The 14,816-nt window shown below is 31.8% G+C and overlaps 1 protein-coding gene across 1 annotated transcript in view; it reads left to right on the top strand.

Moving 5' to 3' along the window:
* Nucleotides 1–14,816, top strand: part of LOC129226402 (cyclin-dependent kinase 12-like) — a 171,092-nt gene that overhangs the window by 63,320 nt on the left and 92,956 nt on the right. Inside the window, exons 5-8 of the mRNA XM_054861002.1 lie at nucleotides 5,304–5,474; nucleotides 8,989–9,178; nucleotides 9,374–9,535; nucleotides 10,244–10,438. Of these exons, the coding sequence (XP_054716977.1) occupies nucleotides 5,304–5,474; nucleotides 8,989–9,178; nucleotides 9,374–9,535; nucleotides 10,244–10,438 (718 nt within the window). The remainder of the gene's footprint in view (nucleotides 1–5,303; nucleotides 5,475–8,988; nucleotides 9,179–9,373; nucleotides 9,536–10,243; nucleotides 10,439–14,816) is intronic.

Here is a 14,816-nt window from a genome sequence, read left to right as displayed (position 1 = left end):
CTCCGGGAATTCCGGGAAAACCGGGAATTGTCAGGGAAAATGACACTGTCAAAAATGTCAGGGAAAAGTCAGGGAGTTTTCAAATTTTGTCCTCCAAAAATTTTTTTTCCCAAGGAATTAAGTGCTATGAGATCTAGTCTTCGTTTTTATTGTGATTTCACGAAAAAAATTGTAAATTTTTATCGAAACCGACGCTGGCACTTAAAAACTGCAATCGAAAAATGAACGTTTTTTTTTTTTCACAACAAAAAATGCGCCAAAAGAGCGAAGATTTTCTTGCATGGAGTCAGTGAGGGGAACGCATTTCTTTCTACTGCCTTAAGTTTTAGATGGGTTGCCACAACATTCTGTTCGGTTCAGGGTTCGTACGCTCCGGGAAAACTTGGAATTATCAGGGAAAATGACTTAGTCAAAAATGTCAAGGAATTTTCCAAATGTGTCCCCAAAATTTTTCTTTTCCCAATTTTTCCCAGGGAATTTCGTTTTATAAGATCTAATCTTCATTTTTATCGATGTATTTAAAAAAAATTGTAACAATTTTAAAGCAATGAAAAAAGTGGCGACCCAAAAAATCTTCAGCAGCCGCCATTTTTGGCTCTCAGTAGTTCCCAAGGGAAAAAAAATCAGGTGAACAGCAATTATGCACAAACTCAACAGGAAAGAAGACAATTTACTGCTTCGGAAGCACAACCTGTAGATGGGAGGGTCGATCGGGGAAAATGGTTTTTTTTTTTTTTTTTTTTTTTTTTTTTTTTTTTTTTTTTTTTTTTGTTGATCGGAAAATCATTTCAGCTACGTGTTAAACGTAGTCGCCATCTTTGGTCATTCACAAGATGGAAGTAGATACGATCCAAAAATGCCTAAGTTTCTAAAAACAAAGCAGAATTGGATGTTTTCTTTAATTGAAAACTGATGAAAACAACAAAAAATGGTCTGCAAATTGTTTTTGTATTATTATTTGAAATAATTTTCTTGAGAAATGAAAAATTTTGTTCTTAAAACTTAATCTTATCCTCACTGCCTCGAACGCAAATGTGATAAAAACTTTTCAATGAATTGTAGTATCATGAAGATTTATTATTTTTTAACTGTCTTCATGCAACAAATTAAAAAAAAGTTATTTCTTATTTTTGGGCATAGCCGCCATATTTGGTCATTCCCAAGATGGAAGTACACAAGCCTTTTTCAAGTGCCTAAGTTCCCGAAAACGGCATTGGATGTTAATTGCAATGCAAACTATTGAAAACAACACAAATTGTGCCCTTTTTTTCCGGATAATTTGTAATTATTTTCTGGAAAAATGCAAAATTTAATCTTCATAACATTTTTTTTTGTTTTAATTGATTTAGACTCTTATGTGCTAAATACTGACTATTTTGCTTTTATTGTAGTTTTTTAAGGATTATTAATTATTTATTACTACTTTATACTACAAATCCAAAAATCTACTTATTATTTTAAATTTTTCACTTTGTCGCCATATTTGATCGTTTGCACAATGGAAGTAGACTTAAACTTCCAGAAACAGAATTGGACGTTTATATCAATATGTAATATTGAAAATAACATTAAATGTGCAAAAAGTTACGAATTTTTGAAAATTCACTATTACTTTCTGGAAAAAAAAGTTTGAAATTTTAATGTAAGCGTCCTTTAATATGTGAAAAAAAAAAAAAAAAAAGATTATTGGCATTGGCCTATGTTTGGCGGATGTTGATTTTTGTTACTATGCATTACATGGTATGCCGATTGATGCAACAAGTTAATCATATTTATACTGAAATTTAGCATTGCATTTTGCTGAATATGTTTCGTGTAACCTACTTATAAGAAAATAAAAAGTATTGTAAACCAAAAGCGGATGCTAAAAGGTTGTTGCAGGACTACAGCAAAATGCTATAATATTACGCGTGACATCAAAGAAACGAAATCATCACTCCGACCCCTGCTAGTCCGTAACAAGTAAAATAAACCCCTGCAAAACTCCTTAAAAACTCCTTACTTTTAATTTTCAAAGTTGAGTATCAACCCTGAAATCAGGAGTTCACCTGGTTTGGCATTTTTAGTGAAACAATTCTGATATGAAAATGGATTTTAGATTTAGCATGCCTGTGAAATGGATGTGTGAAAATAATAAAATCTGTTACAGTCTGTTTGGTAGGTTTTATTGCATCTATTAGCAAATTGTATCAAAGCTCTATGAAATTCTTTCTTTGTTTTATTTCAGTACATGAGCTAAATAATGCATTTTCCCAAATATCTTCTTATTGCTCCTTAAGTTTGTTTGTTTCAATTCAAAGATGTTTAATTTTCACAAAGTTGCCGTATTTGTCAAACAAAATCTAGAAACTTTTTTTGGGGTTTTGTTTTGGATAAAACCAAAAAACTGTAAAAGTAACCTTGGGTTTTTAAACCCAAAAAATTTCCTAAAAATTAAAAACCCTAAAATTTACCTGAAAATGTTGTGTTTATTGAAATCATGTATATTTGTGTATACAGGTATCCGCCATCAATAAAATCACTGAATTATAAAATCAAATCTGGAAGAACAGAAAAATTACTATATCGAAACATGTTAGGATTATCCTTTAATAAAATCATCCTCGCCATTTTATAAAATCAAACTTTTGGAAAGCATATGTTAAAAACGGAAAAGAAGAAAAAAAATCGCTTTTCCTTCTTTCAGAACCACGATTTATTTTTTCTTTCAAGATTTGTAACAGTGTAGCACTAATAAAATAAAGAATTCTACATTAACGGGTAAAAAAGGGTAAAGGTTGTACTTTTTTTTCCCCCCCTTGAGGAGTTGAATGAAAAAAAAAAAAAGAATGAAGCTGACACAGAAGGGCTGTTTCAGAGCCACCTATTTAGTTGGTGCTGGCTGTTTCCACTTTGCAGATCTGTTTCGACTTGCAGCCCTGCTCACTGACGGAATTTCAATCAGTTCGTACTCATTCACCTATCTACAGAGGTTGACTGTTCATTTTTACATTCAGTGAGTTGAAATTTTCAGCTATCATGTCGTGACGACTTAGTGTGAAAGATACATTCGAAATTTTGAATAAGTATGATAAGCTTCCTATATGTAGTTAGTGTAATGCTGCAATTAAATTAGGGATTTCGATTTCCCAATCTTTACTTTCAAATCCTACTACTCAAGCAACAATAAGTCGATATTTTAAGACCCTTGTGAAATTTTAAAAAATGTACCTTTTGTAAGTAAAAATGTTAACTGTATTTTGCAGCACTAAAAATAAAATATGACTTTTCGTAATTTAGTTCTTTTCTAGAGTATTTAAACTTTAAAACCTTTTATTTCTTTCAGTGTATGTTTGCCGGTTTATAAAATTAGCCGCTTTATAAAATCAAATGTCCTCAGAACAAATGTGATTTTAATAAGCGGCGGGCACTGTATCCAGGGGTCTGTCCAGGATTTTTCACAGGGTCCGTTTTTTGTGAAAAACTAAATAATTTTGTGAAAAAAAGGATAAATTTTGTGAAAAATCAAATAATTTCGCAAAAAAAAAAAAAAAAAAAAAATTGTTAAAACGAAATTTTATAATTTAGAGGTGGCACAAACTGCATCAATTAAACTTAAAGTTGAGTGTTTTCCTCTTCTACGTCGAGAAGATCATTCTGGAGTGTTTTTCTGATATTTTGCGGGGGGGGGGGGGGGAGCATCGCTCTCTCAAGTATCAATATTTATCTACCATTCTACATTTTGTTAAATTATACTACAAATATTTCTCTCCAGTATTTAAAATAATTGTAACAAAAAAATAAATAAATAAAATTCAGAATAGGGTTCAGCATTTAACTTTGTGACCCAAGACACTCTTAAAAAGCACAGAATTTCGTTTTAAACTTAAATTCCGTGATTTTAACAAAAATAAAAAGTTATTTTAATTGTTCACCTCTTAACAAAGCGTAATAAACATCAAAAATTCGAAAAATCGGACTCCGATAGCGGATGCAAAGAGATCGCAATTCTCAAAGTGAAGGCATCAAAAGTATAAAAACGACTTGTAAAAGAAATATTTTTGATAAAATTATTTTAAAATTGCATTTTAGGGTCCTATGATAAACATTTCATTAACATCTGTGGACACAGTTGAAGCAAAAAAAATAAATAAATAATAAAATAAACCATCTATTCAGCATTTTAATTTTTGACTCATAACAGAAAATGGAATTTTGCTTTAAAAACTTGAAATGAGAGTTCTAACAGAAATAAAGAGACTTTTCATTTGTTTGCATCCTAATAAAGCGAAGTTAGCTCGAAAAAAGAACAAAATATGACTCTCATATCGGATGTTAAAAGATAGCATTTTTTAAAATGTAGACATCTAAAGAAAAAAAAAGCGGTAATTAAAAGAGTTTATTTAAAGTTAATCATCCTTGTTAGCATCGAAAAATCAAAACCCATATAATTTTCTCCCAAAATAACAATTAAACATCGCACCGCACCATAAAAACGCAAATATTGACAAGCTAGTAAAATGATGAGAATATTTTCTGATCAAGTCATTATAAAGGTTCAACGCCAGACGCTAAGTGGTGATAATTTTGAAGTTGGTAACCCTATCAGAAGCGATCATATTTTTCCCCCACCCTTACCATCCTTTTGCAGTTCCAAGTTCATTTTGCAGATATATATTATTATTGTTTATTAAATCATGAGCGGGGGGGGGGGAGAAAAAATGCTTACCAATGCCTTTTCAGAAAAGTTTACAACACCGCTGCTAATTAGCTGCGATAAAACAAACAAACAACCATTATATTTATTTGGCAGTAGCAATTATTTATCGCTTGCAGGAGCATCGCAAGAGTGCCGATTTTTTTCTTTCAAAATTAGCGGATTTTGTATAAGCTGATCCCTCTAATTTGACTTCAAAAAAGGTTCCAAAAATTATTCGGTTTATACACAGAAATATGCGTTATTTTGCTTTCAGATTTGCTCTTTCAATAAACAATTTGTGACAGATCCGATCTTGTTTATCAGAATTTTGTGAAGGGTCCGTTTTGTTTGATCGGGATTTTGTGAAAGGTCCGTTTTGTTTGATCGGGATTTTGTGAAAGGTCCATTTTGTTTGATCGGGATTTTGTGAAAGGTCCGTTTTGGTGGATCAGATTTTTGTGAAGGGTCCGTTAACGGACTCAAATATCCTCTGGCCAGACCCCTGGTATCTGTATATCAGTCACATAGGAAATAATTCTTCTTTGTTATGTGTTGGTTACTTTATCTTGAATTTGTTAGATTTGTACTAAGAATCTGCTTTTTAATTTTATTCATGTTTCTTTAGGTCAACTTGTTGCTCTAAAAAAAGTTCGTCTTGAAAATGAAAAGGAAGGATTTCCAATTACAGCAGTTCGAGAGATCAAAATCTTAAGGCAGTTAAATCATCAGAGCATAGTCAATTTAATGGAAATTGTTACTGATAAACAAGATGCATTAGATTTTTGCAAAGACAAAGGTATGCTCATATTATCAACTTCTTTTGAAATAGTTAAGTTTAAACTGCTAAATAATAAAGTCAATTGAATGCCTAATATAGTTTAATGCAATTAAATTGTCAGAGCATAGTAAATCTACTAAAATATTGCTAAAAAACAAGATGTGTTAAATTTTTATCAAGTCAAAATTCATCTAAAACAATCAACTTTATTTTGAAGTATTTTGCCTTTAATTATAGAAAAATAGGAAGCCGTTTTTGTATGAGTTGATTTTTTTCTTTTTATCAGGGATGAGATTTTTCTGGCTTTCTCCGTTGACTTTTAAAACCTGTCCTCCTTTTTTTTTTGGCTCTTTCAAGTCTTTTTTCTCAAAAATCGAAAAAAAAAATAATTTTTTTTTTTTTTAATTTTTAATCCCCAATTTCTTATTCTTTCTATTAAAGATAACCAATCATTTATATATACATATATTTATTTATTTTCAATTCTTACTATGAAAAGTATGTTCTACCACATAAAGAAATTTTAGATTTTTCTCTCTGTCGTAAATTTTTACTGCAGAGCTAATTTTAAAATTTATGTTCTCACTCGTTTAACACTATAAACTCAAATGTTTTTGATGAAAAAAATGTATTTTTCTCCATAAAATATGAAAAGTTGGCACTATTGTGTGATGCAGCCAAGAGTGACCTCTGGCTCCCCCAACACTTTGTTCAAGGACTCAATGGTTAGAAATTGTTGCCCCTTTTTCAAAATTTAGATTTATTTAGGAATAAACACTCTTGCAAGAAATGGTACAATGCAGCAAATTGTACAAAATTATTACTTATACTTAATTAAACCTTTAAAACTGGTAAATTAGCCATTTTCTGTTGAATTTTTGAATATCATCGCTTCCAGGTTCTATTTTGATGTGGTTTTGGATATCTTCCTTTTCACAAAATTGTTATATCATCCCTTTTCGAAATTTTTTTTGGATTTCCTCCTTTTTGCTCTTTGATCACTCTCATCCCTGTTTTTATTCAAGTTGAAAATTGTAAATTCACTTTTTAGACAGATACACTATTCTGCTATTTGATTTCTTTTCGATTTCTTCATTTTGTTAATATGTGACCTCCCCTTATCCAGGTCATGTAAGTCATAGAAATAATCTCATGAGCTATTATTTTCAGGGATCCATCATTAGCAAAGTAGAAACTTGTTGATCAGGGTGTTTTAGTTAGTCTGGACTTTTAGAAATAACGCTTTAATAAACAAAAAATGCACTAATGATTCCTTTCTAACTATTCTCTCATTCTTTTTCAGTTTGAAAATAAATTAGCTTCTAAATTAGAGCGATTTCCAGGATTTCTTGGACTAAACGCTATTTAAATTGGACTTCAGTAATGTGTATAATAAAAGGCTCTAATAAAAACTTTTTTTGGGGGGGGGATATTCTCTTATTGAAAATGTACTTCCTCGAAAATTGCATAACGCGTTGGAGATTTCAATCTTTATACATCCAATAACTAAAGCTATATTTTAATAACTTATTTTTTAACATCAAACTTAAACTGTTGTCAAATTACTGGTGGTTGAAAATGTTAAGTTTCTAAACTTGAAAAGAATGAGCAATTAGGTGTTTTGTTTTGTTTTTCATTTCTTCTTAATATTAAGAAATTACTACCAAATATTTTCAGTTTTGTATATTAACTTTATTTTAATGTCTGCCTAAGTTCATACTATGAAAATACATGGGCGCCTATATGCAAAGTTGCAAGGGGGGGGGGGGGGGTTAAATATTTTCCCCATGTTTTAGCTGGATATTTTCCCCATGGAAAACAATTTCAGGGCAGATTAGAATCATTAAAATTTGACATTTTTTATAACTTATTCATTAATGGCTGGAGAAGAAATGTTTTTACATTTTTGCAAAGAAAAAGGTACTAAAAGCTGGGAAGTTTTTAATTTCTAAGGGGGGCTCAAGCCCCCGCCCCCCTATATGGGCGCCCTTGCGAAAATATATTACAAAATTGAATATTTTAGGAGGGGCACCTCTATACATGTAAATTCTTAGAGGGATGTTTGAAATACAAATTTCCATTGGAACTAAATGCATAATTTTGTTAGTTGCACAACTCAAGCTCTTACCGAGTAATTATATAAGTAATATAGCTCTATGTCAGAGTTAGTTATTCACCAAACTGCATCAATATACATGTACATTACACAAAAAAAAATATAGAAAACATCCTGATTTTTTTGCTCTTTTTTTTCCCCCCAAAGATACTACTAAGACTGAAAGTGTCTATTTCCAATTTTCGTGCTATAAAAAATGATACATACAGTGAAACATTCAATAAGTCGAAGTTGCGGGGAATGCGAAAAATATTCGAGTCATTGAAAATTTGTCTTAATGAATACGAAAACAAAACTATAGATTAATATAAAATGCCACCACTTACACGTATTAACTTTATAATATGAGCAAAAAAGTGATAAAATAATGTATCAAAGATAATAAATAGTCAGCTCAAAGCAACAGTAGAATAACTTACTGTTATTACTGGAATTAGATGTCTTACTGTTGTTCTGAGGCGACAATATATACTTGGCATAATTAATGTATAATATGATACTATAAATTCAAGAGTTTGAATGGGTTGAAAAACAATTTTTTTTATTTTTATATTGGATATAACTATTATTTTACCAGGGAAAAAACATATTAAAAAAAAAATTCTGCTATCAAAGATTGCTTTCAGCAGAAGTTGTTCTTTCATTATGTAGTCCTTGGATACTTTAAAAGCATCAAAGAGAAAGCACTGCCAATCAAAACGTTTTTCAAATTTTTAAAATTGCTGAAAATTTAAAGGCACATCAAACTTCAATGAAATTTCCCTCTTTTTTGTTACACTATGATAGAATAAATTCAACTTTTTCTTGGTAGCTTAAAATTTTAAATAAAGTTCAATCCAGAACATTCAAGAATAATTGAAAAGGCACAACACACATTAGCTTTCTATAACAACGAAAGAAAAAAACCTGTCTTTGAAAGACCAGCAACTTTGTGGAATACCGCAAAATCCCAAAAAATACTCCATAACTCTCCTTCCCCCGTTTTCACTAAAACTGGAATTATTCCATAATCCCAAACATACGCACCCCTCTCTGTCATTCTTTAATTCCCATTTTCGGGCTGTCCTTACTCAAAACCTTGGTTTCCCCCATGCGTAGGTTTTTCTTTCTATGGAAGGAAATGATGTAAACAATAATTTAAAATGAAAAGAAAAAAAACTTGTCAAATTATGTGCTTTTTTGTTCATACATTTTAGGGAGAAGAAGAAAAAAAGAAAAAAATTCGACTTATAGGGTTGCGTTAACAAGGAAGTTCTCCATTCAGTTAGACGGGAATGAATATTCACTTCGGCTCATTGAAGTTTATGGCTCATCGGAGTTCAACTTACCGAAGTTTCGCTGTACCCCTTAAATAAAAAAAAAGATTTTGTGTTTGATATTATTTAAAAATATCTTAACTTTGTGTCTTATATCTAGGAGCCTTTTATCTTGTCTTCGAGTATATGGACCATGATCTCATGGGTTTACTGGAATCTGGCTTGGTAGAGTTTACTGAAATTCACATTGCCTCCTTCATGAAACAACTTCTAGATGGTTTACGTTACTGTCATCTTAAGAACTTTTTACATCGTGATATTAAATGTTCCAACATCCTTATGAATAATAAGTGAGTCATTTGATATTTATATATAATTAATATTAATTATATATAATTAATATAATTAATATTATATGTAATTAATATTAATTTGATATTTATATGCCATTATTATATGGATTTAAAGAATAGAGTTATAAGTGAAAACTTTTCTTTGAGCTTTCCAGTTTGAGTTGTGTTCATTTTTAAAAATTCTGTTTTCAGGGGCCAAATCAAGCTTGCAGATTTTGGTTTGGCTAGATTGTATAATGCTGATGACAAAACAAGACCTTACACAAATAAAGTTATTACACTGTGGTATCGACCACCTGAATTACTACTAGGAGAAGAAAGATATGGTCCACCTATTGATGTTTGGAGCTGTGGGTAAGTTGCTCCTAAAAATGTTGTTAGCACATTTTAGTTGTGGGTGTTGGTAATTTTTAGGTGTCATGATCATTTAAAATTTAAACTATGAATTTAAAAAAATTGTTTTTTGGTGGTGATAATGGTGATCAATTTGATGTGATAGTTACAGTATGTAATGTTTTCTAGTCCTCTTTTTGGCCAAAAATTTTATTCTGTATTTTTGGGCTCTCTGCTAGCTCCCTTATAATTGAGCAAAACCCTTAGCAAAACTCCTTCCAATGAGATTTTTCTAATGGCTTCAATTTTCAGTTGAAAGTTTTTATGAATAGTGGTTTTTCCTCTTGTTCATACTTTATGTTTATATCTTATACTTTTTTCGACTATTTTTTTATTCAAATATAATTGGTGCTTATATTTTTATTTTTTACATTTTTTTCTGTTTTTAATCCTGATGTTCGCAAATTTACAGCTTATTCCCAGCTATTTGACAAGATAATTAAAAAAAAAAAAACTTTTGTTTCATCAATTTGTTGTTAGTTCTCAGGTGATATAATTTTTATTGAAACTTGTCAGCTGAAGCATACCTTTTATGTGACAAATGTTACAGAACAATTGTTCTTATTTCTTGAGAAATTCTGTGAAATGTAAATTTTTGCAAGTGATGCTTTTTTATTTGTCAGCCACTACTCTATATTGCATTCACTAAGTTATTATTTTTCTTTTCAGGTGTATTTTAGGGGAACTTTTTACCAAAAAGCCAATATTTCAAGCAAACCAAGAGATGGCTCAACTTGAAGCAATCAGTCGTATCTGTGGTACTCCTTGTCCTGCAGTTTGGCCCAAAGTTATTCAGTTGCCCCATTGGCACACGTTCAAACCAAAAAAGCAATATCGCCGAAAAGTGAGAGAAGAGTTTATGTTGTAAGTTTATCATTTCATAGTTTTAAACCCATTCTTAGAGTATAAGGTAAAAAGTTTCTTTAAAAATGATATTTCAGATTGTGTACACTTCTTAAGAAATCCTAAAAATATACAGTCAAACCCCGATTTAGTGCCCACCTTTAAAGTGCCAATCCCGTTTTACCACCATAATTATGTCAAAACAAATCTCCCATATAGGAGTTTTTATGTAATTTATCCATTAAAGCACCAACTCGATACAACACCAGCCAAACTTTAACCCCAGAAAAATATTTTTTCCAAATTCTCTGACTATTTTTACACAAAGGTGATCGTTGTACTACTGCAATTCTTTCTTGATGTCCACATGTGTAATACGCCTTAATGTATAGTGTACCCAGGCAAAAACACCGCATGGAGAGTTTGTCAACAATAAACATGTGGTTTATCAAAAAACACGATCAGTCCTCCGTGTGGTGACCGGAGCAGAATAGTCTCAACATAGTCCATGTGTGTCATAGAAGGCAACTAAAATGGATACCCAATCTAAGGTGTGAGGCACTGTGCTGATGGATGGATGGCATCTGGGTTGCATGATGTCTAAACAGTCCCCTCAAGGAACCACGCGAACCTCATTGCAATTTGCCTTGCACTCGTACAGGGTGGTTGTGCGGGTGTTGACATTTTACCACCCACCCAGTTCCCAGCTCCTTTGGAATCTACAACCCACCGACTGGTGAGGGGGCATATCTGCAATCCACCGACACTGCAGTAGGGGGGCAGGGGATACTCATTTATGCACAAAAATGCAACAGGCGCGAGCAGGAGTGGGGAGGCTGTTACAGAAGGCGAAAGCCACTGGGCTAGCCATTCCTGAGAAGGTAGGAGAAACCAAACATCATCAATTGGAGGTTTCAACTCCTTCTCCTGCATCTTAAAGAGTAAGGACTGATCTACCACAGTCCTATGCTTAGGCACTTCGTATGTTTAAGATGGTTGTGAGAGAACCTTTCCGTTGCAGAGGTTATCTGTGATTGTGAAGTGTTTTCTTCGTATAGGTTTGAGCACCTTGGTCATCATTTACTTGAACCATGCAAGATTCATGATATTCCTATTAGGGGTTAGCTGAATTCTGCTTCAGCTACTGATCTGTTTTAAGACTTCTTAGGGGACTAGTACAATAGACCTCTGGTCGCAGTGCTTGGTTCGGTTGAGCCCCGCTTTCATTTGTTTCATTTTTTTTTCAACACGAACAGTGATAGAACAGGGAAAGGGGTTTATTGCTTTGTTGATGTGATCCTTTCACACTTTTCAACGCTTTTAGCTAAATGGGTTCTATTATTAGTTTCGAGTGCAAAAGAAACACTTTATCTGTTTTGATTACACCTGCGAATTCCAATTCACATTATTGTACGGTTCGACGGTAAAAACCTTGTTTTCCTTGTGCTTTAGAAATGTAAATTTACTGCCTGCTTTAAAAAGGATTCGTGAAAGACTGGTTTTCTTTTGTATACAAAACTTACTATTGCTCATAGAATTCGATTGGACCGACACTCCACTCAGCCTTGTGATCTGAAGGAAGTTGTTACTCTGGAAAGTTTCTTAGTTGGTTGATGTTGAGGTAGAATTGTGAAATTAAGTATATTTCTTCAGTTTATGTCTGACCTTGCTTATACAATGTCAAAAAGAAGCCATCTACATTTGGAAATTTGTAAAAATTTGGAAATTTGAATACAAACGGAGCTATCCAAATGCATCACAGCAAAGCGTTTCAAGTCACTTCTCCATTATGTGGAAAAAAACCCTTAGTGGAAGATGCATTGGAGGCATCTTATGCCATAAAAAACAAATGGTTTAACGAATGAATGCTGTGCAAATGAAATCTGCTATGAGAAGTTGGAAGATGCTTTATACACTTGGATTATGCAGATGAATGACAAAAATGCTACAGTAACTGGGGACGTAATCAGAGAACATGCCAAAATTTTTGGGCAGCAAATGAATATTATTGATTTTGAATATAGCAACAGTTGGCTGAATAGATTTAAAAATGTCATGGTCTTTCTCAACACATAAGATCTGCTGAAACTGTCAACGTTGATCCAACTAACTGTGCCAATGGTTCGAAAAAATTACGGGCCTTAATTTCCCAATATGCTGTTGCTGATGTCTACAACGTGAATGAGAGTGGACTTTTTTTATCGTTGCCATCCAGGTAAAACAATATCAAATGGAGCTTTTAAAGGATATAAAAAAGCAAAAGATTGGGTTTCACTTGTGTTCGATATACCATTTAACTCAATATAACGCCACCATAAAATTGATCCGACAGTGGCATTGTATCAGAGTTTGACTGTATTTCTTTTCTTTCTTTCCATCATCCTTTCTTTTAAAAACAGGGTGTCCAAAAAAAGAAAAAAACTCTTGACATATTTTAAAAATTTATTTATTTATTTATTTATTTTAAAGCAGCAAATTGTATGAATGAGCTATTTGCGCCATATTACTGAACAGATTCAAGAACTTTTTATGCTATTTTTAAAAATACCATTGAGTAAAAAAATGTATTATATAAAAAAATATACTTTTTTAAATCTCAAAAGAATCATGATACAAACAAAAGGCTATTCTATCTATCATGGGGACAGTTTTAACTGGGAAATTGATAATAATTTTTTTTAAAGGGAATTAAAAAAAATTGTTCTTTTAGTCCAAATAGGGTAACCACATTTGGAACTTGTGACGACAATAACTCATTTTCCATTAATTTTGCAGTTATGTCAATGTTGTACTGGAACAGCGATATATACACTGATCAGTATGACTTTGATTTAATGATACCCGATTTAACTACCCCCACAATTAATGATACATTTCACTTGTCCGGATTTGACTGCATTGAATATCTATCTTCCTCGATTTAACGATAACGTTTTCCAGTCCCTTGACAATCGTTAGACTGGGGTTATACTGTATATACATATGTATACACAAACACACAGTAGAATGGTAAAAGTTGAACAATTCCATAGAGATTTTAAAAAATGCTTTACAGTTGCTTAAAAAAAAAAGATGCGATCTATAAAAGAAATACATACTGTAATTAAACTGAAAAATAATTACATGCAATGATATGATATAGAGGTTGAATATCATATTTATCATGCAAAATGGCACTGATTTCACCACACGGAAAAGTAAAATTAGCAAAAAAAAAATGTTCAACTGTGAAAATTTAGCCATGAAAAGAATTTCTTTACAGATAAAACAGTGGGCGATTAGTCTTTCGATAAGAAATAGGTTGAGCAATGTACTTTTACTATTAAAGGAAATTAGCTATTTGACAGACAGGAAAAGAATTATAAAGTTCTCTGTACTAAAATTCCTGTGATTTTTTTTTAAAAATGTTCATCCATATTTCCTGACAGAAATAAATTCAACTTACTTAGTTTAAAGTTTGTGTATTTTTCAGAAGTACAGCAGAGTCTCAAAAACCCAAATCTCAAGAGTTTGAGGTTTCACTTAATCTGATATGCTTCATTTTTATTTTAAGTTGAAATTTTTAGTAGCTAAAAATTTATTTTTATTAAAATCTGAAAATATAAATCTTTTGATACAGTAAAACTTAATAACTACGTACTGTAAATAATTCATATAGTAAATACTTTGAGAGGTTAGTTTCAACAAAAAACCCTAAGTGGTGCAAATTATTCATCGATTACAAGATATGGATTAAGAGATGCCTTGGAGAAAATAAGTTTGATGCGTAAAATTGACATTGATTTGCCGCTATTTAACATCCCTTTTGGAATATCAGATTGTAATAAAAACGACTCACTTGACGCCACATGAGTTGCATATATGAAATTTAAAACTTCCTACAGCTAACCGTTTTTGTGTAATCCAAGATAATACCTATGCAGGCCTACACATTGATACAGACATCCTGAAAAAACTGGTCGAAATGAATTCTGGCACAATCGAAATGCATGCTATGTTTGCCTTGTACACTAAAATCGAAATTCATTTAAATGCACCTAAAAGGGAAAAAGATGTTGAAATTTGAGTGATAAATTTTTTGAGAAGACAATAGTTCCTTTTCTTTACGCACAGCAAGAAAAGGTGCTCCTCATGTCGTCTGAATAGTGTAACTTTTTAATTTGAAAGATTTTTCCCGGATAGTCCGATTTTTCAGTAACACGAGGTGTGGCGAGCCCCAATTACCTCAGATTTTTGGGACTCTACTGTACATTCATTTATCTTTGCTTAATTACTGCATAATAGTTTCTCAAACAGTAAACACAGTTCTGTAGAGATTTCTATTTTTCTTTTATGTAGTAATGAGAGTTAAATTTTGTTAAAAATGTAATTACATATTGTAGTGTTTATTTATTACTAG

The sequence above is a fragment of the Uloborus diversus genome, chromosome 7 (genome assembly GCF_026930045.1).
Source record: "Uloborus diversus isolate 005 chromosome 7, Udiv.v.3.1, whole genome shotgun sequence".
NCBI classification, from domain to species: Eukaryota; Metazoa; Arthropoda; class Arachnida; order Araneae; family Uloboridae; genus Uloborus; species Uloborus diversus.
Note: the sequence above shows the minus strand (reverse complement) of the source record. Positions and strands in the feature narration are given on the sequence as shown.